The 27,938-nt window shown below is 55.7% G+C and overlaps 1 protein-coding gene across 6 annotated transcripts; it reads right to left on the bottom strand.

Moving 5' to 3' along the window:
- Positions 1 to 671: 671 nt before the first annotated feature.
- Positions 672 to 27,905, bottom strand: FOXN1 (forkhead box N1). Of its 6 annotated transcripts, none has more exons than XM_057715213.1 (9): positions 27,688 to 27,905; positions 15,142 to 15,273; positions 14,290 to 14,748; positions 11,349 to 11,462; positions 9,414 to 9,544; positions 7,971 to 8,067; positions 4,549 to 4,756; positions 3,893 to 4,384; positions 672 to 2,245 (listed from the first exon to the last, which is right to left on the bottom strand). In XM_057715213.1, exons 2-9 carry the CDS (start codon positions 15,262 to 15,264, stop codon positions 1,926 to 1,928), a joined length of 1,944 nt encoding a protein of 647 aa, XP_057571196.1. In that variant the 5' UTR covers positions 15,265 to 15,273; positions 27,688 to 27,905; the 3' UTR covers positions 672 to 1,925. The 6 variants fall into 6 exon arrangements, with proteins under 6 accessions (XP_057571196.1, XP_057571197.1, XP_057571199.1 ...); XM_057715214.1 differs by having other exon boundaries at positions 15,142 to 15,278; XM_057715216.1 differs by having other exon boundaries at positions 14,290 to 14,745; positions 15,142 to 15,293.
- Positions 27,906 to 27,938: the final 33 nt, after the last annotated feature.

Raw genomic sequence — 27,938 nt, forward strand, 5'->3', positions numbered from 1 at the left:
GACTTTCTAACCAAAAGCCCCACCTGTGGCTGCTCTGAGACTCAAGGTCTGGGTCCCTGTATGTGCTTTTGGCTCCCACAGCTGCCCCATCCCTGTTCAGGCAGAGTGTGGGGCTGCTTCCTAGGCTGCTGTTTGGTGGCAGCAGCCTGCCTGGTGGTGGTTCCTTAAGTGGGACTGAGTGGGCCCCTGACCCTGCAGAGACCACCCTCCAGGGTTAGCGGTGTACACAGCACCAGGCTATGCTCCATTCATGTCACCTGTGGAACCCAGAGCCCAGCTGGGAAAGATGGGGGCAGGAAGACACAGCCGGGATAGGGAAGTGACCCTTTCTTATGTGAGGAGTTGGAGGGCCAGAGGAGGGAGGGGTAGATCTCAGTACGAAGGGGTGTAGGGGAAGGGCACCCTCTCCCTTCCTCTTTGTAGGGCAGCCACTGTCTCTAATCTTTTTGGAAGTTCTCTTGGGGGAAGTTCTCCCCCCACCCCCCATCCCCTCATCCTTCCCATGCTGGGCAGGAAGTCCTCTGAGATGCCTCACTCTTCGGATTGAAACGTCACAGTCTTAGGTGAGGGTCGGGGTAAAATCACAGGACCAGGGAATCTATAGTTAGTGTGTCCTAACCTTTCTACCCCAGGGTGGGGAGGTCCAGAAAGGATGGTTTGGTAGCCAAGACCACAGGGCACTTGCTTTATTGTTCCAGGACAGGGGACAATGGCAGGCCTTCAAGGGTTCTGCTTGTGTCTCATCTGAGCCTGGGGCCAACCTCTGGAGGTTCTTGTCACCCTCAGGCCCAGGGTAGGCTGAGGCTTCCACTTGGTAGGGGTTGGGCTCTCCGGTAGGGCATGGAGGGAAACTGGGTCATGCCCCCTCATTGCAGGGGCACCCCTGGCCTGCCAAACAGTCAAAGAAAGGGGGCATGGGTGCTCCCCCACCAGCCTCTACCAGACTTCCCTTCCCTGAATGCCCAGGCTGCCTGAGACAGTTGGAAGTAATTCATAAGCTGGGACCTAAACTACATGAACTTCTCAGCAGTGAGACTGTGCTGACCTGGAGGGGCCCTTCCTGTACCCAGGGCTGGGAGAAAAGGACACTTTCAAGTGTACAAGGGCAAGGGCTTTTCCAAACACTCTGTGTTGGAATTGGGCTCAGTTTGGTCCTGGGTGAACGCTGCCCCTCCTGTGTATCTTCTGGGGGAAGCCAGATGGAGCTTAAGTTGAGGACGGGTAAAGCCTGGTAGGGCGGGTGCTGCTGAATAGCAGCCCCCTTGCGGGGGGCCCACAGACAACTTGGGGAGAGGCTCTATGTCTCCTCCTTCTTGATGGGCTGCTGGGATGAAGATGGGAGAATAAATACAAGGGGCTCCTGGGGAAGATCATGCCTGGAGGGGAACAGGCCTGCAGAGAACGTGGACGTCAGAATAGGGTCCCAGGGTGGTCTTGGACCTGGCATGGGGGCCCTGAGCTTTTGGTAACCAAAGCCCTCAGCTCTCAGTTGCCCCCAGAATGAAGTTAGGCTCTATGATGTAGTTCCAATTCCTCTGGATATAAGGTATGTGAGTGGGTGTATGACTGCATAACTCTGTGTGTGTGTGTGTGTGTCTGTGTGCATGCATGCCTGTCCACATGTGCATGAGGGCTTACGTGTGGATGAGGGTAAGCTAGGGCGAATGCATTTTCTTCTTGCCCAGACACTTGCTCTGCAGGGGCCCTGAGCGAGGAGCTGGTGTACCAGGTGGCAGAAGTGTGCGAGGGGCAGAATCCTGGGTGGTGACTTCTATACCCCCAGCTGACTGCTAACGAACAATTTGGCTTAGTGGCATACGGGACAGGGAGTGTGTTCCTTCCTTGACCTTTCAGGTGAGCCCAACATGGGCGGCCAGCTGGGACTTCCAGGCCAGGCAAAGCCTGGAGCAGCTGCTCGGCATAGCTCATGCTAGGGCCACGGGCTTGGAGCTTGGGCTGAGGTACACAGAGGGGCCAGCAGGGGCCGTGGGAGGCGCGGGCTCCAGCTCCATGAAGGCCGAGTAGAGGGTGGTGAGATGCAGGTCCCCCACTGCCCCAGAGCCCCCATTGCCTGGTGATGCCAAGTCGCCTGCCCCATTGCCTGTCTCTGCCAGACAGGGCCCAGCGGGGAAGCAGTGGGATGAGGGTGGGGGTGGCGGCACTGAAGATGATGTCGGGGATGAGGTCACCAGTACCAAGGGGTCAAGGGCCAAGCTGTCATCCTTCAGCTGTTCCCACAGGTTTCCTATTTGGGGAGAGAACAGGCATCACTGGGAGGCACCAAGGACCCCTCTCTGCCTCCCACCCCACGCTCTCACATGCTAAAGAGAGCAGCATTGGGGTAACATTGAATGGAGAACAGACCCTTGGCACTAGCTCTGTGACCCCAGGCAGTTGCTGAACCTCTCTGATTCCTCCTCCCATACAGGAGAGTTTGAAAGCCATATCCCAGATGAACTATGTGGCTCTTTTTTTTGGCGGGGGATGGGGGTGGGTAGATAATCAAGGATTTGAGAGCTGCCTATTGGAAGGGTTGATGCAGATGCTGTACATTCTGGGAGGGAGCCCCTGGAACTCTTCACACTGGCTCTTGCGCAGGCTCCCAAGGAAGGTGGATCTGCAGCCCAGACCAAGGATCTTCCAACAATGCACTGCTGCATCCAATGAGCTGATTGGGCTCGGCTCCCTGGGCATCCTCCATTGCAGGGCCCAAGGGACAGAAGCAAAGCCAGGAAGCACTGACTCTAGGGTACAAACAGTGCTGCCACCTGATCCTTCTCTGCGTGTTGTGTGATCTGTGTTGTGGCAGACCAGGGCCTGGAGCTCCTTCCCTGGGTATCAGGGCTGCAGGGTCTGGAGGAAGAGGGCTGAACTAAACCCTTGACTGAACTTGGCTGCCTGGGTTCCAATCCTAACTCTCCTTCTTTCTAGCTAAGTGACCTTGAAGATGTTACTTAACCTTGGTGTACATTGGTGAAATGGGTTGAATAATCCCTCCTATCCTATAGGCCCATATTAGAGAGCACACGTAAAGTGCCTCACAAGATGCCTGACAGTTAGTAGGGGCTCAGGTAAATGTTTGTGGTAGCCCACATGTCTATAGCTTCTTCTGAGGCTGTTGAGCCCTGCTCCTCACTTCTGGAGGCGGATGAGGCTCTAGTTGTCTGTTTCTAACAATAGCTTCCCAAGACCTGGGCTCTCTCCCCATCAGACTGGGAGACCTCTGAGGGTCAGCTGCACCCCCCCCCCACCCCCAACCCGCTTGTGGATGTCCCCTACCCCAGTGTACACAGAGGGTCTGAGGCCTGGGTCAGCACCCTCCTTCAAACCCCCTGTGGCCAGTACCAGGCCCTGGGGGTGCACTGGAGATTAGATGGGAATGGGTGGGGTTGGCCACACACAGAGATGGAGCAGGTAAGATAGAATGGAAGAGATAGAACCTCTCCCTGGGACCTGCCTAGCTCTGAGGGCTTCCATTCTTCTGGGGGGTGGGGGTGGGTGGGGGAGATCTGTCTCCTTCTTCTTCTGCATTAGAAGATGAACTCAGAAAATGCAATTGCTTCTGGGAATGTTCAGACTATTGGTCGCTCACAATCAAGTATGGAATGCAACATCCAGCCCTTTCCAGCCTACCCAGACCTGAGAGTGGTTTGGTGATAGGTCAGCTGGAAACTGTACAAGGGCACCAGGAGGAGGGAGATGGGGGCAAGGACATTCCTCTTTGACCCTTAACCACCGCCACCCCCTCCCCAGCTGGGGCCATCTCTGCTCCAGTTGACCTGAAACCCGGCAGTCAGCAGGCTGCAGCCTGGAGACTTAGACGGGCCGGGCCACACTGCCAGATGTCCCTCTCCAGTCCTGTCCCACTTCCCCCTTCCCTTCCCCGGCTCACCCTGGAAGTCGAAGTCGGTGAGAGAGGGGTTGATGGCATCCAGGTCAGTGCCAAGGTCTCCGTCTGGCAGCAGGGTGTCATGCATGGTCCTGGCTGGGGAAGGTTCAGCCAGCAGCTTGGCACTGTGGCTGGGTGGGGTGTGGGCAGGCAGAGGCGAGTCCTGGGGGGTGCCCGGCTGGGCCCGCAGCTCAAGGTGCCCATCTGGCTGCGGGAACAACGGCTGCGGAGGTCCAGGACGGGCCAGGCCTGGTGAGAGGTGTGAATACGTCTGCCCATAGCAGGAGGGCGCATGTCCCCCAAGTAGGTCCTGCAGGGGATTCTTGCCAGGAATGGGTCCCGGAGCCGGGTGGATTGAGTGCAGCGGCTGGGAGAGCCCGGCTGGAGGTGCCAGGGGCCGGATGGGGCCTGAGCCTGCCAGCCCAGGGGGTGGGCAGCCGAGCAGTGGGGAGCCCAGCTTCTCCCTCTTGTCTCCAATGAGGCTGTCCAGCTCTTCTGAAAAGGCCCAAGAGAGAGGGAGACCATGAGACCTCCCTTTCCCCATGAACGCTCCCAGCTGTGGAACCGCACCGAGGGTCTCCTTGCTCACCTTTTCTTGCCTCCCTCACTCTTATTTTTTTGGCTCACGGGTCCCCTCCCTGCATGGCTGTCAGCCTCACCTGGCTTGGCCATGCTTTTGCGCACAGCAATGGGGTCTTTCCTCTTCCACTTCTGCAGTTCCTCCTGCATCTTGTCGATCTTGGCTGGGTTGAGGGCCCACAGGCAGCCCTTGCGAGAGGAACTTCCTGATTTGTTCTCTACCTTCTCGAAGCACTTGTTAAGAGACAGGTTGTGGCGGACAGAATTCTTCCAGCCGTCAGGTGCCGTCTGCCGGAGCGGAGCAAGATGAGAATTCAGGTGGGGGTCAGGGTGCCAGAGAACTCCTTTGCTGTCGGCACAGACCCGCCACCCACTCTGGGGCTTGTCGTCCTCCTCAGCACCCAGCCCACGCTTGGTACCCTTCAGTAGTGGGGCAGGGGTGGGCAAGAAGCTTGATCATAATTATTCTCTCCTGCGAAAGTCTGCCTTCATCCTACCCTCGTGCCCTTCAGAGGAACATCGAGGTGGTTCCTAAAGGGAGGGCTGGCGGGTGCTACAGAGGGCCCCACGCCTCCCCCACCTGGGGTCGGACCCCTCCCCACTGGGTCTTCAGGCCTGTGCTTGGACCCCTCTGTGGAGAGGGGCTCACTGTGCTGAGCTCTCCCTGCTGTGAGCTGGTCTCTGGGGCGTGGGTCTGGGAACTCCTCTGAGTGTGAGGACGTGTGTGTCCCTGAAGAGGAGTGTGTGTGAGAAAGTCTCTCTGGGGGTGCGTGTGGGCATCCATGATTGTATGCATGTGTGGGTGTGAGTGTTCACATGCGTGTGCCTGGGGGGCGTGCCCTGGTGGGGAGGCCAGCCCTCAGGCGGGTGGTGCTCTTGCCAACAGAATAAACACCCACTGGGAGGCCTGGTCATGCCGCCAGTGCACTAATTGTGCCCAGGGAGGGTTGTAAAAACCATTAGGCTGACTCAGTTTGGTGAGAGGCGGTGGCAGGGGTGCTGGTGGACACCCCCCGTCCCCCCACCTCCAGCTCTGTCCCAGGCTCTGTGACAGTCCTGGGCCCAGCAGGGGTGACTGTGGGCAGAGCGCCCGTTCTGGCTGGTGAGGTCCCTCCGCCCTCACCCCCTGGACCCTCTCTCTTCCAGCTCACAGTTTCTGCCTAATGAGGGGTGGCCACTCCCTCCTCCCCAGCTCCGTTGCCCCAGGGAGCAGTCAGGCTGAATCACGTCCAGCAGAACCGGGCCCTGATGCCGGTGTCGCTGCAAGTTGCTGGCAGGAGCTGCTGGAGCCTTTCTCAGGGGCCATTGGCCTGGCTCAGGGGGCTGGTTGAGATGATCCCCAAGGCTCCCAGGGTTGGGAGTGAGGATTCTTGAGCCACCAGACCAGCCAGCTAGGGATTCACCTTCTACTCCCACGACAGTTCCTACTAGGAGTCAGGGCTGTGTCGCCCGGTGGGCAGAGTTAATGGGCACTGGGCCCTTTTATGGCCCCGTAAATCTGTGACTTTGGGATGCCAGGGCAGCCCCCACCCCAGTCACTTCCTGTTTGGAAGAGGAATGGTCAGCACTAGCAATTATGTCCAGCGGCTGGAACATCCCCGATCCTGCATCCCTGACTCACGGGGCTTCAGGACGCCCATCTCAGCTGCCTTGGGCCTGCGTGCTGCCCACCCCAGGGTCCACTCTGTCCTTGCCCAGAAAAATGACCTTCGACTAGGGAGTGAGAGACAGAGAGGGCAGAAGCTCTTTGAACTAATTCCTTAGGTGGGTCAGATGGGAACTGTCAGAGTTGGAAGGAAATTATGTGCCAACTGGTCCAACCTGACCTTTTCACAGACTGGGAAACTGAGGTCCAGAGAAGAAAGGGTCTAGCCCTAGATCACACAAGAAGGTGGTGACAGAGCCCAGATTCCAACTCTGTTCCCTAACTAAGGGCCCTGCCCAAGTCACCCCATAGGTCTGCCTTCACCATCTGGGGCCTGTTCCATCCTTACAGATGCTTTCTCTCTGAAGTCGAATGTAAACTCAGGAGTGAGGGAGTGATGCAACTGGCTAAGAACAACAACTAGAACCGAAAAAAAAAAAAAAAAAAGCAGTTAGACCTCTTCACTACTCAGCCCCATAAAATAGGGATTACACAGCTCCCAGGAAAAATAATTAAGCCAGGAAGATGAGATGTAGGGAGGGGCCGGGGGCCAGGCTGGGAGTTGGCAGGGAGGAAAGGCCGCCAGGAATGGGGCAAGGCCCTCACTTCCCTCTCTTTGGCCTGGCTCCTTGAAGCCCAGGGGACCCCCCAAAAACTTTACAGGCCAGGGAGACTTTGGTCCCCTGACCTGCTGGAGTAGAGGGGCAGCCCTGGATACTGGCTTTGATGCTTCTTGAATCCCAGTGACAAGTCTCCTCCTTCCTCCTCTCCCTTCCAGGACCTCTGACGGATGACCATACCTTTTCATTCTTGTCCAGAACTCTGGCCATCTCGCCTACTCCTCATCTGGTGGCGGCTCAGCAAGTACAAGCTTATTTGAATATCAGCCTCAAATTATTCCCAGGCGGCACAATTGGGAAGACGGCGGGGCCAGAAATCATTCACTGGGAGGAGGAGCTGAGTTCTGGATACCTGGGCCTCAGCTCCTGCCCTCTGCCTGGGTAGCAGGTGAGACCCTAACCACCAGGGTGCAGGCCTTGGAGAATGCACGCCTCACACACGAGCTCTGACCTCCCCTGCACCCACCCCAGGAGAAGGGTTTTTTGTTGGAGGGCCTGGGGAGCACGCAGACAAGGGGGGCGGGTGGTGTGGGAAGCTAGAGAACTGGAGCCAGCAAGTGACCCCTCTTGCTGTTTGGCCTCGAGCAAATGGAGAGAAGGCCGTCTGTCCTGCCTCGAGGGAGGGAGTCTGATAGAGCCTCAGAGGCCCCTTCTGTGGATGACAGAAACTAGATCCTGTCCATGGGAAGGTCAGGTGAACCAGCCAGTTCCCTAGGATACTCTAAGACCGTGAAGCCCACACCCCGCTTTCTGGCAGAACTGCAGCTGAGCCTGCCACCCACAGAGGCAGATCCTAATCTCCCAGGAAGGTAATGAGTTCTGTAGTCCCAGCATCCTGTGTCACCTTGGCTGGCCAGCTCCTACCCAAATTCCTCTGGTCCTACAGCATCCTGGGGCAGCGGTGGGAACAGCTTCTCATTTTCCCCCAAGCTCTCTCTCCCCATTTGGGGTAGGTGGATGCTCCTCGAAGCCTATCAGAATTGCCATGTCTACCTTCCACCAGCATGAGGTCTGACTGCAGCCTGCTGTGTGACCTTTGGTGAATGGCTTGAGCTCTCTGTTCCCCACACAGAACTGTCCTTCTGAAGTGGAGACAAGGGGAAGCGTGTGTGGGGCACACCCTCTCCTGGCTTTCGCTCAAAGTCATCTCCCACCTTCCAGCGGAATCCTCTGGTTCCAGAGAGGCCTGGCTTGCCCAGGACATGGGGTGGTGGGGTGGGGTGGATTTGGGGCTCACCTTGAAGTAAGGAAAGTGCTCCGTCATAAAATTGTAGATCTCACTGACAGGAAGGCTCCCAGTTTTACTGTTCTTAAGGGCCATGAAGATGAGGATGCTGAAGGCAGAGAAAGGGTCTGAGAGTTGGAACCTCTGAGTGGGCCTGGAGTCCTCCCCCATCCCACTGCCCTGACTGGAATAGTCAAGAAAGAATAAATAGCCTGCTGCAGAATTCATGGGTGAAAGGCCCTATGAGGTCCAGAGGAGAAGGGATGAGAAAGTGTCCACTGAAGTCAGGAATTACTGATATACCAGGGTCTTGTGGCGACTGGGAGAGCTGAGTTACAATCCTGCCTTTAGCCACTCACTAGCTGTGTGACCTTGGGTGAGTGCCTTAACCTCTCTGAGCCTCAGTTTCCTCAGCGTTGAAGTGAAGACAGTAATAGCTACCTCAGAGTCATGAGGATTAAGGATGCTGCCTAGCACATAGAAGGCACTCATTAAGTGGAAGCTGTCATTACCAGCCAGCCCTCAGCCAACGGCATGAATGTTGGATAGTAGGGGAGGGAACTAAGGTTTTTCGAGCACCTACAAAGTGCCAAGCATATACTCTCACTGAATCCATCCAAAGGCCTGAATATTGCTGTTCTCTTTTTTTTTTTTTTTAAACAGATGAATACACAGAGGCCCAGAAAGATTAAGTAACTTGCCTGAGGTTTCAGAGCTAGTAAATTCAGAGCCTGGAGTTGAACCCAGTCCTACTGGACTCCAAAGATTGCATGTGCTCCTTTCTGCGTATCATCCAGCCTTCCACAAACCTCTTCTCTGTGGTCCTGGATAATGTTTAAGTTCCTTTTCTTTTTCCTGAGCTCACACTGGCTGATGACCTGACCCCATGTGGGGCCTGGCACACAGGAGGTTGAGTATCGAAGTTGGTTGGATGGATGAAAGTTCAGATGGAAGGTCTCCCTGAGGGGCTGGGTGCCGCTGGCCTGGCGTGTACAACCCCAGCGCCAGATACGTCACACCAGATCTGGCAGATGATGCCTCACTGAGCTGCATCTGCAGACCTCATCCCTCACTTACTTCCAGCAGAGCTTTGGGGTGGGGTTTCTCCTGTATGTGGGGAGGGAGGGGGAAGGGCGGAAGCATCCCCCCCTAAATTCTCAGCCCCAGTCCCTGGGCCTCAGGAAGCTAGAACTTAGCGGGCTCATCCCAGGGCACCAGCACCTGCTGAGTTGAGCCGCAGGCATGGCTCCCTGGGGTGAGACGAGAGGTCAGAGGTGAGCTAGTCTATCCCCCTGCCCCCATGCTGGAATCTTCTCTCTAGCACCCTTTGGAAGTCCACCTGGTATGACTTCCACACCCTGCCATTACCCTTATACCTCAAGGATTCCATGCCTCAGTTTCCCCAGGGTCCTCCTAGCCTTCTTCCTTCGACCCCAGGAGGGCTGAGAAACGTACCTGTAGGAGTAAATGGGTTTTGGGAAGAGAGGCTGGTGCCCATCGGTGCTGGCCTGGGGTGCGATCCGCTGGTATGGATAGTGTGAGGACCCCAGGTAGGGTACAGGATAGCTGCTGCCACCTGGTGAGTACTGTAGAGGTCAAAGGGGCAGAGGGGTTGCCATGGTAACCAGTCTTCCCAAGGAAGGGGGCCCCCTGCCCCCACTCATATACATCCAGAGAAGGAACGAGGCTAGATTCTTCTCTCACGCACTCCCCCAGCCGTGGTCATGGGCCCCAAAGGCAGAGCTGTCTGAGGAGGCTGGCCAAGTATAGGGCTATCAGAGGGCCTGTGAGGAGAGTCACGTTCCAGCATTCAGGATCTCAGAGGCCTCCAAGCTCCCTTCCTCCAGCATGTTCCTCTCAGGTGGTGATAGGACAGGAGCTGGGTGGAGAGTGTGAGGGGTCACCCGGGCCCCTATAGCCTTCTAGGCAGGCATTCCAGGCCTCCCTGGCATCACCTGGAGGGGTTGGGCTGGAAGTGGGGTGTCCAGCCTGGGCGTTTGCTGGGCACTGCCACCTTTTACGAGTTTCAGTGGCTCTTTGAAAGGGCTGGTTATGGTGGTGGGCAGGCGAGGGTAGGAGGTGGTTTTTACCGCAAAGGGAGTGGCCGTGGTGCCAGGGATGGTGTTTTATGGGGCTGGGGGGGGGGGGGAGCGGGTCGGAGACTCTGACTCCCCCATCTGCTCCAGGCTGAAGTGCTCTTTCCAGGTCACCCGAGAGACACTTAGTGACTGAATCACCTCTCTGTAGGTTCCATGAAGCCTTGGGTGCGGCCATCTTGTTCGAGGAGGGGATGCGGAAATCAGGGGGCATCAAGACAGGGCTGGGTGTGGCCAGGCCGTCTAGCGTCTGGTAGCCCCTTAGCCCTGCTGTGGCTCCGTCCCTGTGGGGCCAGGCGGCCTCAGGGACATTCCTACCCTGGGTCAGACCGTGAACCTCAGGAGGGCTGGGCCGCTGCAGCCAGGCTCCTCACTAGTGAGGATGATCTCGCCTGTGCTCCCTCCGCTTCCCTCCTTCTCCTTCTTGCTCCCCACAAAGCAAACAGTCTGAGCACTCCCCCACCCCCCTGCCCACGTGCCTGCCTCCCTGGCTTGGCCAAGATCAGGGCCAATGCCAAAGAGCTGGGAGTAGAACCTGCTCCACTGGCAGGGCCTGTCTCAGTGCCAGGCTGCAGGTGGATGGAGTTGGGTGCTGGGCAGCCACTTGCTCTGTCTTGCCCAGTGACTCCTGGGAGCTGCTTGGCTGTTCTGGGGCTCTTTTCTTTCTCTTTTTAAAAACCTCCATTCCATACCAGTGTGGGGCAATTACTTGGCATCCTGTACATCTGGGAGGAGCTGAGGCTGGGCACTGGGGCGGAGAAGGGGGAGAGGGCCAGAGAGGATGGGGACCTGGAGCCTCCAGCTGGGGCGGCCCCCTAACTTCACTCCTGATCCCACCGTGTCTAGGCTAAAGGGAAGTTTGAGGCCAAGGCCACATAACAAGATGGTGGCTGACCCAGACGGGAGCCCATTGTTCCCTGCGCCACTCAGCCTTGTGTGTCACCCCCGCTTACTCCTTTTTTCTTTGCTCAGTCCTTGTGTGGCTCTTCTCTTCTCTCCCTTTTTGGTTCACATCCAGCCCTGCCCTAATCTCAGCCCCACTGTCTTTCCTGAGACCTCTCGGGCACTGCCAGTGTCTCAGACAAGTGAAGGGCAATTGCTTCCCTCCCCATGAACCCTTGCTCCCCACCCCAGGTGGCCTGGCCTGAGATTCAGGGCCATGCTGCCCCTACCTGCCCATCCAGGTGTGCGTGTGTGCGTGCACACACACACACTCACACAGACACCCACACACCACACAGGCACGTAATATCCTGAGACCCTGGGGAAAACTGCCCACCTGTCCCAGACCCACCTGGTGGAAGGGAGGCTGGGAGGGACAGTACATAGGCTGCAAGGGGGGCTGGTAACAGTACATCCCCGGACCACTCTCCAGAGCTGGGGGCTTGACCTTGACTTCCGACCCCTGCTGGAAGGAAAAAAGCAGATGACCAGGCTGGACCTTAATTTTCTTCCTTCTTCTCTTCTGTGTCTTGAAACGTACACAAAAGCAACCCCTACTTTGCCTCCCCCAAAGCTTATTCCTGGAGAACAAATAGAGAACAGAGAAGGGCTGGGATTTTCCTGAGGGAACTCAGCAAGTTAGTAGTGGAACTGGGGCTGGAACTGACAGGGCTCCCTACTCCCCACCTCCCTGCAGGTGAGAGGCTGAGGCTGGGCTCTCCAGGGAAGTGGGGGAGACTTGTCAGTGGTCACACTGATGCTGGGGTAGGACCAGTGGTCTCCCTGGAATGGCCCAAGTGTGCACTGCCTGACCCCACTGACAAAGCCTGGCTCGGGACCTGCTTGCTGATTCAGAGCCTCCAACCTCTCAGAGCAGGTCTTAAAGGACCACTGCTCTAGAATTCCCATTGGAGAGCCACGGTGAGGGGAGCACAGGAAGTGGCCAGACAGATTGGTCTAGCTGGCCTCCCCTCGGCCTAACACGTCCCCTTCTGCAAAGCCCAAGAGAACCCTGGCAGGCTCTCTGGAGGGAGCTAGTGAGTCCCCTCTGCTCTGGCCATCCCCAACTCAGAGCCTCTGCCCTCTGCAGGGAAGAATCTGCCCAGTTGCTGGTCTGCTGGGGCCCCGTGGCCTTTCTGCTCTAGCTCAGGGAGCCTGCAGCTGCTGGTGGTGGTGGCCAGATCCTGGCTTCCCATGGGCTGTGAGCCCCACACGGAGCCCCCAGGGACTAGCATAGAGCTCTACCCAGATGAGGGCCAGACATAGTGTGCAGCTAGGTACCGGAAAGTAAACAAGGCCTCGAGCAGGTGCGCCATTTTTCCTGGGGTTACCAGGGGACTCAGGAACCAGCATCAGGGCCCAGAGGGTCAAATTAGCTGTGAGCTCTTTCTGGGTGTGCCCTGGGGTTGCTGATGCAGAGATAACCCTAATCATAGAATCTCAGGCCTAGAAGGGCCACGAACACTGTGTCCAACCCTATCATTTGGCAGATGATGGGGCTGAGCCCGTAGAAGGGAAGTGATGTGCCCAAGGTCACGCAGCGAGTAGACCAGCCTGCTGTGGGTCTCTGGGCCTGAGCTCTTCTCTACCCTGTGTATGTGTGTGTGTATAAGAAAGTGGGCTTAAATCTCTGCCTCATTTCTTATAGGCTGAGAGACACCTTGGGCAAGTTACTTGGTCTCTATGGAACCTCAGTTTGCTCATCTGCAAAATGGGGACAGTGGGAACTCTTTAGAGGGTTGTCATGAGGATTAAACAGGGTGCTTGAAAGAAAGCATCTGGCACAGTGACCAAGCACTGGCACTGAGTGGACATTAAGGGGGCAGTATCTGATATGATGGTCCCCTCACTGTGGGCTGTTGTCATGTTCAGTGGGCCTGAGGAGAAGCTGTCAAAGGGCCCCAGAACCAGAACCAGGGACTTCCCTGGTGGTGCAGTTGTTAAAAATCTGCCTGCTAATGCAGGGGACATGAGTTCAATCCCTGGGCCAGGAAGATCCCACATCCTGCAGAGCAACAAAGCCCATGCACCACAACTACTGATCCTGCACTCTAGAGCCCGTGAGCCACAACATCTGAGTCCATGTGCCACAGCTACTGAAGACTGTGTGCCTAGAGCTCGTGCTCTGCAATAAGAGAAGCCACCACACTGCGAGGAGGAGTAGCCCCTGCTTGCCGTAATTAGAGAAAGTCCGCACATATCAACGAAGGCCCAATGCTGCCAAAAAAATAATAATAATAAAAAAAAGAACCAGAATCCGCCTTGGCCACAACTGGTAGATGCCCAGCCCCTTCTGTATCTTCCAAGCCTGGGAAACAGGCTTTTGTTGGGGGTAGCTTGGGGATGGATTGGGAGCCTGTTTATTCTTTTTTTTTTTTTTTTTTTTTGGCACACGGGCTTAGATGCTCCATGGCATGTGGGATCTTCCTGGAGCTGGGATCGAACCTGTAACCTCTGCATTGGCAGGCAGATTCTTAACCACTGCACCACCTAGGAAGCCCTGGGGGCCTGTTTAAAAGCAAGAGGTAAGGAGAGCTGGTGGGGATCTGAAGTAGGCACAGCCCAGGCTCGGGAGTGGGGAGCAAAGCTCCCCTTAGTTTTCCTCTTCCCAAGGCAACAAGCCTAAGAAGTAGGCACTGGTAACCATACTTTTCTGATGAGGCTCAGAGAGGTTAAGTGACTTGCCCAAGGTCACACAGCTTGTGGGTATGGCTATGAAAGGATACAATGAGCTTCCAAGGTCTTTCAATGTATTTCTATGAATACACCCAGGCCTCACTCTGGGCAAAGAATGGGGCCCGGAAGTGTCCTTTGAGAAGACTTAAGTCCTCTCTCAATTCTGTCTGTTGATGCTGGAGAGAACCCTGTGCTCTGTGGCTCCTCCCTAAACTCTTTCTCTTGGCCTCTGGAATGTGTTTTTCTTGTCGCATTTGCATATGGGCGTGTAGGTCTGCCTGGGGATTCTTGACACTTAAACAAACAGAGAGAAGTTGCACACTGGAATCCTGACTCAGGAGCCTCTGGGAATCTTCCAGCTTCCTCCCTCTGCCTGGTCCCCCCCACCTTGCCCCCTCCACCCTGGGCCAGGTCAGCATCCCCTCCCCAGCTGACCTGGAGGCCCAGAATGAAGCTGAGAGACCCCAACTCTCTGAGCTTTCTCCTTCCCTGCACACTGACCGAGTGAAAAGATCTGGGAAGGGATGGCAAGGGAGTTTGATCTCAGAAGACTTGTTCTGGGCTGCCGGGAACCGGGACGGGTGTAGGTGGGATGCCTGCTGGCCACTGGTACTCACCAGGACTTGAGGGCTGTGCTCCTGGCTGGGGTAGGGGAGCCCGTTGCACCAGGCCTCTGCTGGGAAGCTGGGCAGGAAGGCCTCAGCCTCCCCCACATCCACGGGGATCTCCTCGAAGGCCTCCAGCGCCCCCGGGGTCTTAAAGGAGTGTCCATCGAGGGCCAGGGCGGTCTGGGCCTCAGGGAAGACGTCCTCATGAAAATGACGCTTGTATGGGTGGAAAGGCACGTGGCTGCCCTTGAGGAAACGCCCGGGGCTGCTTGCTGGGCCCTCCTCAAAGCCGAAGCCAGAGTACTTGTCTGAGGGTGAGAGCTGGAAGGGGCCCGGGCCAGGGCCGGCTGGGCAGTGGACTTGCTCGGGACCTGGTGATGCGATGCTGGGGCTGTGTGGGGGCAGTGAGGGTGCTCTCTCTGGAGGACCATCGGGCACAAATGATGAGCAGCTGAAGCCGGCATGCTTCTGGGGTGGACAGAGGGAAGAGAGCCTGTAAGCGGAGGCTGGTCCAGGACCCTACTCTGTGCTAGGGTAAAGGGTCTGTGACCGAGCTCTGGGGAGACACAGCCTGCCCTTGTGGGGCCCCAATCTGATGAAGGCACACTGCCTCTAAACCTGGGTCGCCCCCAATAGGATGGATGCACAGCCCTGCCGTGGGAAAGCCCTGGACTGAAGGGACAAGCAGAGGCCCAGATCTGAACACTTCTGGATCTGGGAGTCACTGGGTATCTTATTTGCTGGTGGAAGGGACAAGACAGAAGCAGGGAGGTCCCTGGGGGGTGGGGGTGATGTTCTACCTGCTGCTCATACAGCCCTCAGGTCTTGGCCTCAGCCCGGGCCTAGCTGCCAGGTACTTACGTTCTGTGGGGCAGGGGAGCCTGGGAGGCCCGGTGCCTGCATGAGGTCCCCTTGGGTCTCGCCCTCCAGTCTTGTGGGGCCTGGCAGCGTGACGTCAGACTGCGGCGGGAGTAGTGATACCATCACCCAGTCCTGGCCTCGAAGAAAGCCGGCTGTGATGAGAGCGAGGGCCAGCGTCCAGGGCTGACCAAGCCCAAGCCCACCACGTCCACTCCCACCCCATCCCTGGGCTAGGACCCTGACTCCAGCCAGTTGTCCGATGAGAGAGAGAAACAGACAGACAGAGACAGACAGAGAAACAGACAAACTGAGAGAAACAGCAGAAACAAGGAAGCAGGAAAACAATACGGGAGACAGAGTATAAAGACACAGAGAGAGAGAGAGAGAGGCTGGTGGACTTGAGGGGACTTGGATGCCTGGTGGCCCCATGAGCCTGGCATGGGGCACTGGGGATGCTACCACCGGCCCAGTGTGGAACACGTGGCATATGTGGTTTTCTCCTATGTCCTCCACACTCCAAAGTACCCATGACTTTGTGCAGGCCACTGCCCTTTCTGAGCTTTGGACTCACCATCCGAAAAACTTGGGGTTTGTACTAGGTGACATGGGAGGGCTCTTTCTGCTCAGACCGTCTAGAATTACAGGAGAACTCTGTACCCAGCACAGCTGAGTGGTTAAGAGGACTCAGCGCAAAGCCGGCCTTTGCCTTTCCTTGCAAGATGTGTCAGCGAAGCTCTCTAGGCTTCAGCATCAACCATCTGCAAAAACAGGGAGAGAGAGAGAGGGCTGCCCTCATAGGGATGCCCGATTAAATGAAATCATGCACATGAAGAGTTCAGCACAGTGCCTAGCATGTAGTAAGTGCTCAATAAATGCCAGCTCTCATTATAATAACATCATTATTACTGTTACCCTTACTGTTACTACCCTCAGCTCTCTGCCTGCCTTCTCCACCACCTGCAAAGGGCAGTTTCTCCTGAATTTACTCCTCTTTGCCCAAGCAGTGTCTGAGAAAGGCTACCCTTTGCTGAGGGCCTGCTCTGGGCTGGCCACTGTGTAAATGATTAGGAGAATTTTCTCATTCGTTTGTCAGAATAATCCTGTGAGGAAGGGACATTATTACCCCACTTTCCAGATGGAGAAACTGAGGCTCAGAGGCATTAAGTGACTTGCCCAAGTCACATAGCTAATCCTTGATAGAGTCAAGTTTTGAACTCAGATCGGTGAGACTCTGGAGGCTACATGCCTCTTAGTTTCTTCATTTGGTGGGGGTCAGAGTGGGGGGCCACATTACGAGAAAAGCATGAGGTTTACACTTATCCGGGACCCTGTCTGGCAGAGCAGGATAACTGCATTTCCCCAGCCCTGCTCTCCCGGGAGCTCCGGGAGGGAGGGAGGGATGGCCTCGGTGGCCCCATGTGCCCAGACTGGGGATGGTACTTCTTTGCTAAATAAGCTATCTCCTTCATTTGACAAGGGGGTAGTGGGGACAAGGAAGGGAGGGCATTTGCCCAGAGTCCCTAGGGGATCAGTGACGGAGGGGGCTGGGAGCTGGGGTGCAGGTGGGGGCCTGGTGGAGGCTCTCCCGCCCCTTCAAGAGTCTCCACCGCCCCTTCTCCGTGTCCCGGTGCCGCTCACTCGGCAATGCTAAATGTGGCGTGACGGGGGAAGCGCCGAGCTGGCCGTAACTGGACACCGCGGTGGAGCAGGCCTGGGGCCTGAGGTGCAGGGCAGCCCATCTCCGGCTCCGCATCATTGCCTGGCCTGGCCCCTGCTCCCTGGACAGCCCCTGGATGGCTCGGGCCTGCCTGCCGCTCCTGGCCCTGGTCCAGAGCTGCTTTCCCAAGGCCTTCTCCCGCCCCTGCAGAGGCAAGGCCAGGCGCCTTCCTCCCCCAGGTCTCAGGCTTTGTAACACGTGGGGCGGCGGTCGCTCTCCTCTCCAGAGGCAGAATAGCATGGGATTAAGAACGAAGGTTTTGAATCTGGGCCGACCTGAGTTTGAGTCCCAGATGTGTCACTTCCTGGCTGTGTGACTGAGAAAACTGTGTAATTCTGTCTCCCTTTGCTCCTCTGATAACGGGGCTTGTGGACCCACCTCACAGGGTCATCATGAAGATTAATTGTATAAGGTGCCCGGCACATAGGAAATGCTCAAGGACATATAACGTACATCTGGCCTCAGTGGCCGGATGTAGCTGTGGCTCCTGACCCCAGACTCTAGTTTCCCCGATGGTCTCTCTGCTTCGGGCCTGGGGAGGTCGGCTAATGACCCCATGCCCAGGTGGCAGCTGCCCTTGCAGCCCTGCCTTGCCTGCTTGGCTTTCACTCAGCCTGGCCCTGAGGGGGTTCAGACCTCAGCTCTGCTCCTCTGAGACAAGCACCCGAGGAGGCCTCTCTGAGACACAGTATGGGCCACCCCACCTGCAGAGGGTCTAGCCATCCCAGAAGGACCCCTGCAGCATCTGTTTCCCCGCCATCCTGGCGGCAGCCCCTACGTGCGGGATGTTATCTGTAGCCCTGGCTGAGTTCCTGCATATCAGAGGCCTTAACTAAATAAAGGCTTCAGTTCCCAGCTGTGACTTTCATATCCTGGCTTGGCCAAACCACCACCTCGCCTTCTCCGAGGCCCCAGGGATGGGATTAGAACCGGGGAGGCTATACAGAGTTCAGAGGCCCGCCTCTTGATTTGCGTTGAGGATACAGAAGTCCCTGAATGGACCTCAGTGCAGGGTTTCCTCTGGGTAGGTGAAGGCTCCTGATTTGGTGACAAACCCCCTTGGTTGCCTCAGCCAAAATGCTATTCTACAAATGAGGAAAGGGGGTCCAGGGAGGAAGTTAAGTGGCTTTCCTAAGACTGCAGCCCCCGGAAAGATGAGCTCCCTCACCAACTGCATTTCAAAAGGTTCTTTTGCCTCAGGGGCTGGGCAGAGGGGCTTTGATTGGCGTATTTGGGGGGCTTCTGTTCAGCACAAGGAAGGGCTCACTGTGGGGAGAAGGATGAGGCTGCCTAGGCCCCTGACCCTTTTCTGGAGTAGCCGGTGGAGCTCCTAAAGTTGGATTATCTAGTTCAGCAGTCAGGATTGGGTTTGAATCCCAGTAACAGTGAGAATTTGGTTGGGCGACTTGTTCAACTTCCTTCCTCGGGCCTCAGTTTGCTCATCTGTAAAACAGGACTAATAATACGTACCTCTCTGGAGGGTTAGATGAAATATTGCTTGTAAATAGCTTAATGCATAGTATGTACCAATAAATGATAGCTATTATTAATAATTAACAGTGGGACAGAGTTATTCTAAAGCATGAGCTCTGGGCGTGAGGACCGGAGAGCAGAGAGAACATCTCTTTCCTGCCTCCCACCTCAGTCTTCCTGACATCATCCTCCCCCATTGGTAGAGGCTGAACTTCCCTCCGCTTGACCCTCTGGCCTCAGAGATCATTTTAGCCATTCTCCTGAGGGAGAATGGCTGCAGAAACTCCCACGGATTAGACTAGGAAGAAACAGGGGTGACTTTCGCTTTGGATCCCTCAGGAAGCCTCTCTGATGACTGCAGTGTCCAGGCTCTGGCATCTGCATTCAGGAGGAATCATTCACGGAAGACTAACTTTTACCCTACCTGCTTCAGTTTCAGGGGACACAATGGGATGTGTGTCTGCAAATATCATCAGCAAACCAGTGCAGGAGGTCCAGTCAGCTCTCCTCCTTCCTCGGATCCCAGAAGCTACCCTGATGGCACTCGTGACCCTGCCACTCAGTGTGGGCTCCCACCACCCACACCCTGCTCTCTTTTGGGGCTGGAGCTAGGCCAGGGCTCTCAATGGTAGACTGTGCTCTGGGGTCCCTCGGACGGTAAGGACTTTCCTAATCACAACTCCACGTCTATAAAGCACTCTGTAATTTACAAAGCACTTGGGTATCTATCATCTCATTTCATCCTCCCTTTGCCTCAGAGAGTAGCAGGCCGTGGTGTACTAGAGTCAGCTGCTATGGACTTGTTAGGGTCAATTGTACCCATGTCTTTCCAAATCCACTTTTTGTGAAATTGGCCCATATATTTACCCACGGAAATTAGCAAATGCTACAAATTAGTTTTTTTTTCTTTCTTGGAGAGCTGGTTGGTGAACATTTATCGCATAGCACTGGTAGGGGAGAAAGGTCATTAATCCCATTTTTCAGGGGAGAAGATTAAGGCCCAGAGAGAAGTGACATGCCCAGAGTCACATAGTTAAAACTGAAAACCGCACCTCCTGAGTCGCAGGCCTCAAGAGCCCCAATTACACCCCCAAACCACTCCAGGGGTGCAACCCTGGCAAAACAGTAGCTAAAGATCACTTTAGTATCCAGGTATTCTGTCTACCCTCTACTTTCAGAACTTCTCCCCCTTCCATGATCCTTGAGGAGTGGGAGGGCAGGGGTAGGGATGGAAGAAGTAGACTTGATCTTCCCTGGAGTCAGAGGGAAGAAAGAAATGGTCCTCTAACCTGACCAGGAAGCTTGACAAGGAATACATTCCCCAGAAAGCATGACCACAGGATCGACCATTGTCCTGAAATCTCGGCTCTGTGTCCTTCTCACAAGCAGCCAGGCCTTTTGCCCCTTCTACTCAGCACATCTCGCTACCCCTCAGAGACTCTTTTCCTTGTACCCCAGGATTGAGGCAGAGGGGGCGTTTGTGGGGTAGGGGCCAGGGGACACCCTGTTTGCTGGTTGTGTGACCTTGGAGAAGTCACTTGCCCTTTCTGTACTCAGTTTCTTTGTAAGTAAATTGATGCACTGGGACCATTTGCATCTAAAGATGCTGAAGCTGGTCTTGTGGATGTGTATATGGTCCTCAGAGCTGTTAGCTGGGCTCTCATCTCTGCTCTTCCTTCAGAAGGGAACCTCTCTGAGGAAATCCTCAAGGGGACCAGGAACAGCTGGACGAGTTATTAGTATAAAACAGCACCAGAAAGGAGGTGCTGTATTATCACCCCCATTTTATAGATGAGGAAACTGAGGCTCAAAGAGGTTAATCTGACTTGCCCAAGTTCACTCAGCTAGTAAATGATGCTCCCCAGGATTCAAACACAGGCTTCAAAGCTAGGGTGCTTAACCACTACGCTACACAGCCCCACCTCAGGAACACCTCAGCTTCCTTGCTCACTCCTGGAAGCCAGAGTGGCGGGTGGGGGGCAAGACTGGAAGTTTCCTTGGGAGGGTCTGTCCCTGTCCTTCCTGTGGGCTGCTGAGTCACAGAGGACACTACAGGCCCTCGCTAAGGGCTCTCTTTACACCCTCCCACCCAGGCTGCTCGGACCCGCCCTTTAGGAGAGAGGTGGAGATGGTAGAGTTCCGCCTTAATGGTTTCTGTTGCTGGCCGCGGCAGCATGTTTTACAAGGGGTGGGGACCGTGCCCAGTGCTGCCTGTGGCCCCACCCGGGGCTCCACCCACCTGGCTGCTGGGAGGGGTCCCCTGGAGCAGTTGGGTAGTTACCTAGTGGGGGTGGCAGGGAAGGGCCTGGAGGCCACTCCTGAGGTTGGGCACCCAAGATACTGGGTGTCTGGGGTTTCTAGCTCCGCTGCTCCCATCAAGGTTGGGGGTCCTGAGGCCCAAATCCTGTCCCCTCTGGCTCTCGACCCTGGCTCGGTGTCAGCAGCCCCTGCCTTGAGATCTGAGTAAAGTGCTCTGAGAAGCAGCTACAGATGAAAAGGGCAGGGAGTGGAGTGGGGAAGAAGAACTAAGGATGAAGAGCCATCATGTCCCCCATGTGATGCTTTCCTCAAATCTAAGCCACTGATACCTGCAGCTGAGCCATTCCCAGTCCCCAAACCAGGGCTCTCCTGAAGCCACTTTGGTCATTTTTCCTGCCTCTGGACGTAGGCTGGTCCTAAAGCATCACATGTTATGCCCTTCCTGAAAAAGCACTTGAACCACCTTCCATGCCTGGGGCTGACCTGGAAGTTCTTCCAGATGTCTAACTTTAATCTCTCTTGTGATCTTAATCCTCTTGCCCTATCCTTCCTGCCATTCACCAAGGGCTAGTAAATGGCAAAGGACTCATCCCTCCTGCAGAGTGGGTCCCAGCCTTGCTGCAGAGGTCTAACTCCAACAGCTTCCTCTTCTCCCATTCTCCTTTGCCTAGCACCCCTTCCTTTCTACCATCCCTGACCGTCTCCCCAGCCCGTCCCCAGCCCCTGCCACCCGGTCCTGGCCCCAAAGGAGCTGAATCCAAGCACTCACAGTAGGCTCTGGGCCATGGCCACCATCACGGCTTTGGGGAGTCATTCAGCCCAGCAATTCCCTGGGAGCATCCATCGAGGTATAAATACTCCCACATGCCTGGACCAGCCCCTTGCCTGAGGGCTGGGGCGGGGCTGCCTCCCCAGGCCAGGCAGGCAAGTCACATGCCCCATAAATGCCACTGGACCACAGGCCCTTCCCAGCAGCCCTAGGGAGACCAATTGGGGCCTGACCTCTTTGGATGGATGGATGATGGATGGATGGATGGATGGATGGGTAGGTGGATGGATGGATGGATGGGTAGGTGGATGAATGGAAGGTTAGATGGGTGGATGAAATAGACAGCTCAATGGAAGGACAGATTGATGGGTGGACAAATGACTGGATGGAAAGCTGGACAGAGGGACAGACAGATGAATGAATGGACAGTGGGACAGATTAATGGGTGTCCTTGAACTGCCTGTGGATGCTCATTTTGTAGATGGGGAAAAAGAGATGCTGGTTTCAAGGAAATAAAAATGCTGTCCTTCAAAACTCCCACCCATCTCTTTCTGACACACACCTACAGGCCCCCTCTTCTCCTCTGCCATGGCCACCTAGTCTGAGAGATTGGTTCTACTGGGTTCTCCCTACTCCTTAGGTGACGCTTTCAAGACACTTTGCACTTAAACACGCCCAGCCCCCAGGAATTTTTTGGTCTTGGGTGTCATTCATGATCTGTCTTTTCCTCCCTCCTGCCTACTCTGGCGTTCAAGCTCTGAGGCTGTGAGCCCACCTCCAGATCTTGCTCCCGGAAGCAAGGTCATCTTGCTCTCCAAGGTTAGCAGGGGGAGGGAGAGGCAAAATTCTCAATTCCAAGAGCATGAGACCCTGACCTGGGCAATTTAGGGAGAAGGTGCCCTTCACCCCCCACCTTCCCCAGGAATTTTTAAAGGCATGACTGGGTCTGATGGTGAGAACAGGCCTGGCAAGGGACTCATATGTGGACCAGGTGACCTAGAACCCCTGGGGCCTGACTGGAGAGCTGGGCTGCTGGGGAGCAGTGCTCTGATTGCCAAAGAAATTTCCTTCTGATCCTCAGTCTGCCCAGCTGTGAAAGGGATCAAAGAATGGATGGTGAGGTGGGGAGTGACTGAAGGAACAGGAGGATTTTTCACAGATGATAAAATATGGCCTTTATCCTTCCTTACAACGTGCTTCTTCCAGCCACACTGGCTAAAGTGGGGGTAGGGGAATGGGCTTGCGGGGGGGGGGGACGAAGTTGCTCACCTCTGATCACCCATTAGTTCTGTGAATCAATGTCCCAGAAGTCCTGCCCCTATAACAAAGTCTCTCGGGGCTGAGCCTGCTGGTCCCACCTCCAGCCTCCCGCGGGCTGCTCTAGCAACTGGCTGCAGAGTTCATTGGCTGTGCCGGTGATTGGCGGCTGAGGATGTGAGTGGTGAGACCAAAAGGGATGATTGGGGCCTTGTTTCATCTCATCCCCTGGCTTGGCATGTTTTCTCTCAGAAGCCCCCGGTTGCCTTACAAAGCCCTCCTTTCCCCTCACGGGGAGTTCTTCTGACCAAGGACCCCAGAAACTCCTCTCCCAGCTCTGCCATCAGCGTGAGCTAGTCACAGAAATTAACCTCATTTTCTCCTTTGTAAAATGGCATCCTCTTCTTTACCCTACATACCTCACCTGGCTGTTCTGGGGACCGAGTGAGAACCAGGATGTCAAAATGCTCTGAGGAAGATAAACCGACACCATCTTGTCTGACGCCCCTGCCTCCTCTCCTGGGGTCCCGGGCCCTTAGGATTTCAGGAGAGGGATGGGGGCTGAGATCTTTGTCCCTTCATACAATTTGCCCCTTCCTGGGTGCTCCCCATAGGGATGACCCAGACCCCTTTCTGCCTGCTCACCTTAGTGGGGTCGTGAGATGGCTCAGAAACCTACCATCCCTCATGCTCTGTACATATCATTATCAGAAGGACTGCTCATTACTACCGATCTATTATTAGGGATATGAATTCGGTCAGCACTACTCATAATACAGATCTAGTACAAGACAAATATATCCTGGTGGCACCCCTCTCCCAATGCTGCCTGGAGCATGTATGTACACACAGATTCTCCTGAGCTTGGCCATGTCATCCCAAAGAACTCTCTCTCCAAACTCTTCCCACCTTGGGCAGATTGGACATGATCGTGAGATGGCCCCAAGAGGCTGAGCCTCTTCTCCAAAGCCACATGCTCCTTGGGGTGCAATGTGGGCTCCAGGAACTCCTCCCAGAGGGAGCTGGGGACACCTCTGATGGTGAACACTGCTGCAGTCACTCTGCCTCTGCTAAGTGGAGGGTCTGAATTTGGGGTTTTCTGATTACAGTGATATGTGTGTGTGTGTGTGTGTGTGTGTGTGTGTGTGTCCGTGTGCATATCCTATGCCTTCTAAGACTGATGGGCTGGTGTAGTCTGGGACATGGCTGTGGAATTTGCAGGTGTAGTTGGGAATCTCCAATTGTCTCCAGGTGATCCGGTTTCAGAGACAGGCCCCTATTCCGTGTGTGTGTGTGTGTGTGTGTGTGTGTGTGTGTGTGTGTGTGTGTGTGTGTGTGTGTGTTGGTGCCCAGGTTGGCCGTAGTTTATCAGAAGCAGTAGTTTCAGGCTGGGGGAGCAGGGATGGAGGTAGACTGATCATGCTCCTTCTATGAGCATGGGGTGGAGGGTCAAGGTCAGACCTCTGGGAAACTGTTTGTTGCATCCTGGGGGGTCTTGAGGGGTGTCCACCCTCTGAAACTTCCAGAGTAGCCATGAGAGCATGGGTTTCCTTTTCTTTGTGACTCACAGCTGGCTCTTGAGTCAAGTTCCCTGAGAGATCACGATTCAGCTAATTCTCTCCCCGGCCCCATTAATCTGAGCTGACTAAGCAAGAGCCACAGGCGGGGTAGAGACCCGGGGATGCTCATGACTGCAGTCATTCCTAAACAACCCAGCAGTCTTCCTTGCTTTAGCTTCTGTCCATCTTGCCTTGGGCCTGGCCATGCCTAATAGGATTGGTTATGCTTCCAGCACGCCCCCCAAAAGTTGCCACTGCCTCCCTTTGGGGCCCTCTAAGGACGTCTCTTCATCTCCCCACCTCACCTGCCACACACCTGCAGTGTTGAGAGGTCCATCGGGGCATCAGGCTTGTCTTGTTGTACCTGAACTCATTTTTACTATTTGGCCAGCATCCAGCCTTTAAGGTCCAGATAGGGTCAGGAAGCTGAGGGCTTCTCCAGGGATGATCCTATCCAACCCATTTTGTCCTGAACACTGGGAGAATGTGGAGGACATACCAGGACCTGGTGGGGGCACCAATGACGGGCATTGAACTCCAAAGGGGATCTCTGATGTATGGAGAGACCCATCCCAGGGAGGTGGAAATGGTGTGGGATGGGAAGATGGGGTTAGCCATGAGGATGAAGTTGGGGCTGAGGAGGAGAGGGAGAAAGGGAAGAGAGGAATGGGGTGGTGGAGGTAGAGGTGAAATTGGGATTGGGGATGTGGATTGGATAGGAAGAGGGCTGGATTAGGGTTAGAGATGAGAATGGGGATAGAGCTGGGTCGTGAAAAGAGATAGAGGTGGAGTAGAGGGGTTATGGATGGGGAGGCATGGAGGTTGGAGATGGGCACAGAGATGGAAGAAGCGGTGAAGGATGGGAAGGAATAAATTGGAAAGACCAAAATCATTCAGGGACCTTTGATTGATGCTTCTGAGATGCACTCTCCCAGAGGTCATCTTGTCATTCCCCTGCTCCTGGGCATGTCGCCAGCCCAACCACACCCATCACAGACCAATGGTTGCCTCTCCACTCAGGAAACCACCTCCTGTGGTCACCTAGTCCAGCTAAATGCAATTTACAATGCTGAAACATCTCTCTGAAGTCTAATGGCAATCTCTCCTGCAGGAGAAGCCAATCTCAGTTTGCTAAAAACTCCCTCCAGCAGGCCTCAGCAGGGATGGTAGGCTGAGACTGGGAAAGAAAGAGGGAGGGCATATCTGCAGGACCTCTGTCCTTGGCATCTCTCTGTTATAGGGGAGTCAGGGGAGGCAGGGAGAAATGCCTCCCCACAGCCCTCTTCTCATCAGAGTATGGAGCCAGAGAGACGAATAAAGGGGCAGCAGGCATGGGACCTTATTTCTGTCCCTTGCTGTACACAAGCTCCTCAGAAATTAGGGTGTGACTTAGTAACAGTCTCTGGCTAGGTGACTGAGCCCTGTGCAAGCAGTGGGGGCTCTGCTGGTCCATGAAGACTCAAGCTGGAAGGAGGAGGTTAGACAGCAGGAAGGACTTCCTGGCAGGGAAGGATGGAGAGCCCACAGGAAGTGGTACTTTCTTAGAGGGCAGATGGAACTCTCCATGGGGGCTAAAGGAAGGCTTTCCCTGAGACCAAGGTGGGAACGTAAGACAGCTTCCCAGAAGGCAAGTGTCACCGGTGGGCTTTCCCCTTTGTCTTCAACTGTCCCAAGCCTTCTCCCATCTCACAATGAATGAAGGCACAGCTGTTGGTTGGGGGCCACATGGGGTCAGTGTGTGGCTGAGACAAAGATGGGGAGCAGGGAGGGTGCCCCAACCCCCTAATCTTTCTCTTGTCTTCCCAGGAGCAGAATCAAAAGAATTCTGGGGCTCCCTGAGCCCCTGGGAAATAAAGTCCTCTGAGAACTCCCTGGCATTCCCGGGAGAACAGGTTCCTGGCCCTGGGAGGCGAGCGAGGCGCCGGGCCTGGGGGGGGATGCAGCGTGCCTCGGCAGGCCCTGGAGCCCAGAGCTGAGCTCTGCAGAGGCAGCATGGGCGGGGCCGGGCGGGGAGCTGGGAGGACATGTGCCTCTCCCCACAGCACCTCCACTCCTGAGGACCCGAGCCTCCCCAGGACCCAGCCTCACTCTGGCCCTGCCTGGCCCATCTTGAGAAGCGGGGGTGGGGATCAGGAATGGAGGTGCTGCCCCCATCAGTTGGGGATGCCCTTGTGTCCTGGAGGTCAGGGAATGCCCCAAATGGTAAAAGGGCATGAGCCGGGCCCGATGGGGACAGGATGGGAGCGCAATGCCACCCTCCCCATCTCACTCTCCCATCAGCCCAGAGGAACTGGGTTTTATCAGAGGGAGAAGAGGATGCTATGGGGGCAGGTAGAGCTGGATCCTGCAGCTCCAGAGACTTCAGACTCCAGGAAGGACTTCAGGACTGTGAGGGAATGACCAAGTTTCCACCCTCGGGATTAGGAAAGTGAGGAAGGGGCAGACCTGCCTGGCTTGGGGGATGAATGAGATGATTTCTCAAGAGGATGAGCCCTCTCTACCCAGGTCCTTTCCCGCTGACCAGCTGCGACTGGCCGCCACGCACAGGTAAACATATCTTCCCACACCTGTAGGTGCAGAGACAAGAGGCAAACACGCCCACTTATTCGAGTCTATTCCTAATCTAACGTGCTTCTTCGGACCTTTAGGGAGGGCCTGGGGACTCCACGGGGAATGCCAGAACCTTACCTGATCAGATAGGAGGTGGGGAAAAGCCGTGGGCGCCTGAGGGGTCTTCTTGCTGCTCTGCCCGGTTCCCTAAGGGCCTTTGCTCCCCAGATCCCCCAGTCCCAGGTGTCAAGGGTCTGAGAGCCCCCTGCACATCCCAGGTCTCCTCACCAGGGCTCTTGGTGTCCGGGGTCTAGACCTCTGGGGATTCTGCCTTGAGCGCAGCATCAGGGTCTGGCCACAGCACCTGTTCGCCACCTGTCTGCTTCTCCACCAGCTGCACCCTCTCCTTCCTGCAGCCCAGGCCTCTCCACAGACCCAGGATTCTAGACCCCAGCCGCGGCTGCTCGGAGATATTGCATGATTCCTTGATCAACACACACTCTTAGCACCACCCGGCCCCCAGAGCTGGGCTCTCCCCTCTCCCCTTGGAAAAACCACTAAACTGGGAATCTGCCCCCCTGTCCTCCAGCTCCAGTTTTCCAATTTGAGTCCTTATGTTCTCCCAGCACAGGGTGGCTAAGCACACCCTCTCCAACACAGAGACACACACACACACGAAAGCCCCTCAACACCAGAACGAGAAACCACACGACAGCAAGAAGGATTGAAGTTAGACCACCTGGAACAGAGAAAAGAGGGAGGAGCAAGGAGAGGGGGCTCCTCCTTGGCCTCCAGGCACTCACCCCACTTTCCAATTCTCCCTTGAGCGGCCGTGAGAAGAAAGGGAGCACCCAGGTGCTCCCGGTTACTCCTGGGACCCATTAAAAAGGCAACCCCCCTCCCCATTCCCTGGCCCAGCCCTGCTGGCCTCCACGGCTGACTTGGGTCGGGTCTCCTCCTACCTGCTCCGTGAAGCAGGTCAGCGTGGGGGCCGGGGGCCAGGGAGCCAGGAGCTCCGTCTGTCTGTCCGTCCGTCAGCTCGGCCGTCCTGGGTCTGGGCTGACATCAGGTGAGGGGAGGCAGCTGCTGGCTGAGCCAATAATTATGATATCAGCTTCCCCTTGCCCTGAGGGGCTGCTGCCAAAATGGGGAGAAGAGCAAGGTGACTAAGAAGCTAGTCTGCTCCTCGGCTCTCGTTTGACAGGTACCGGCT

This window comes from Hippopotamus amphibius, chromosome 17 (genome assembly GCF_030028045.1).
Source record: "Hippopotamus amphibius kiboko isolate mHipAmp2 chromosome 17, mHipAmp2.hap2, whole genome shotgun sequence".
Lineage (NCBI taxonomy): Eukaryota > Metazoa > Chordata > Mammalia > Artiodactyla > Hippopotamidae > Hippopotamus > Hippopotamus amphibius.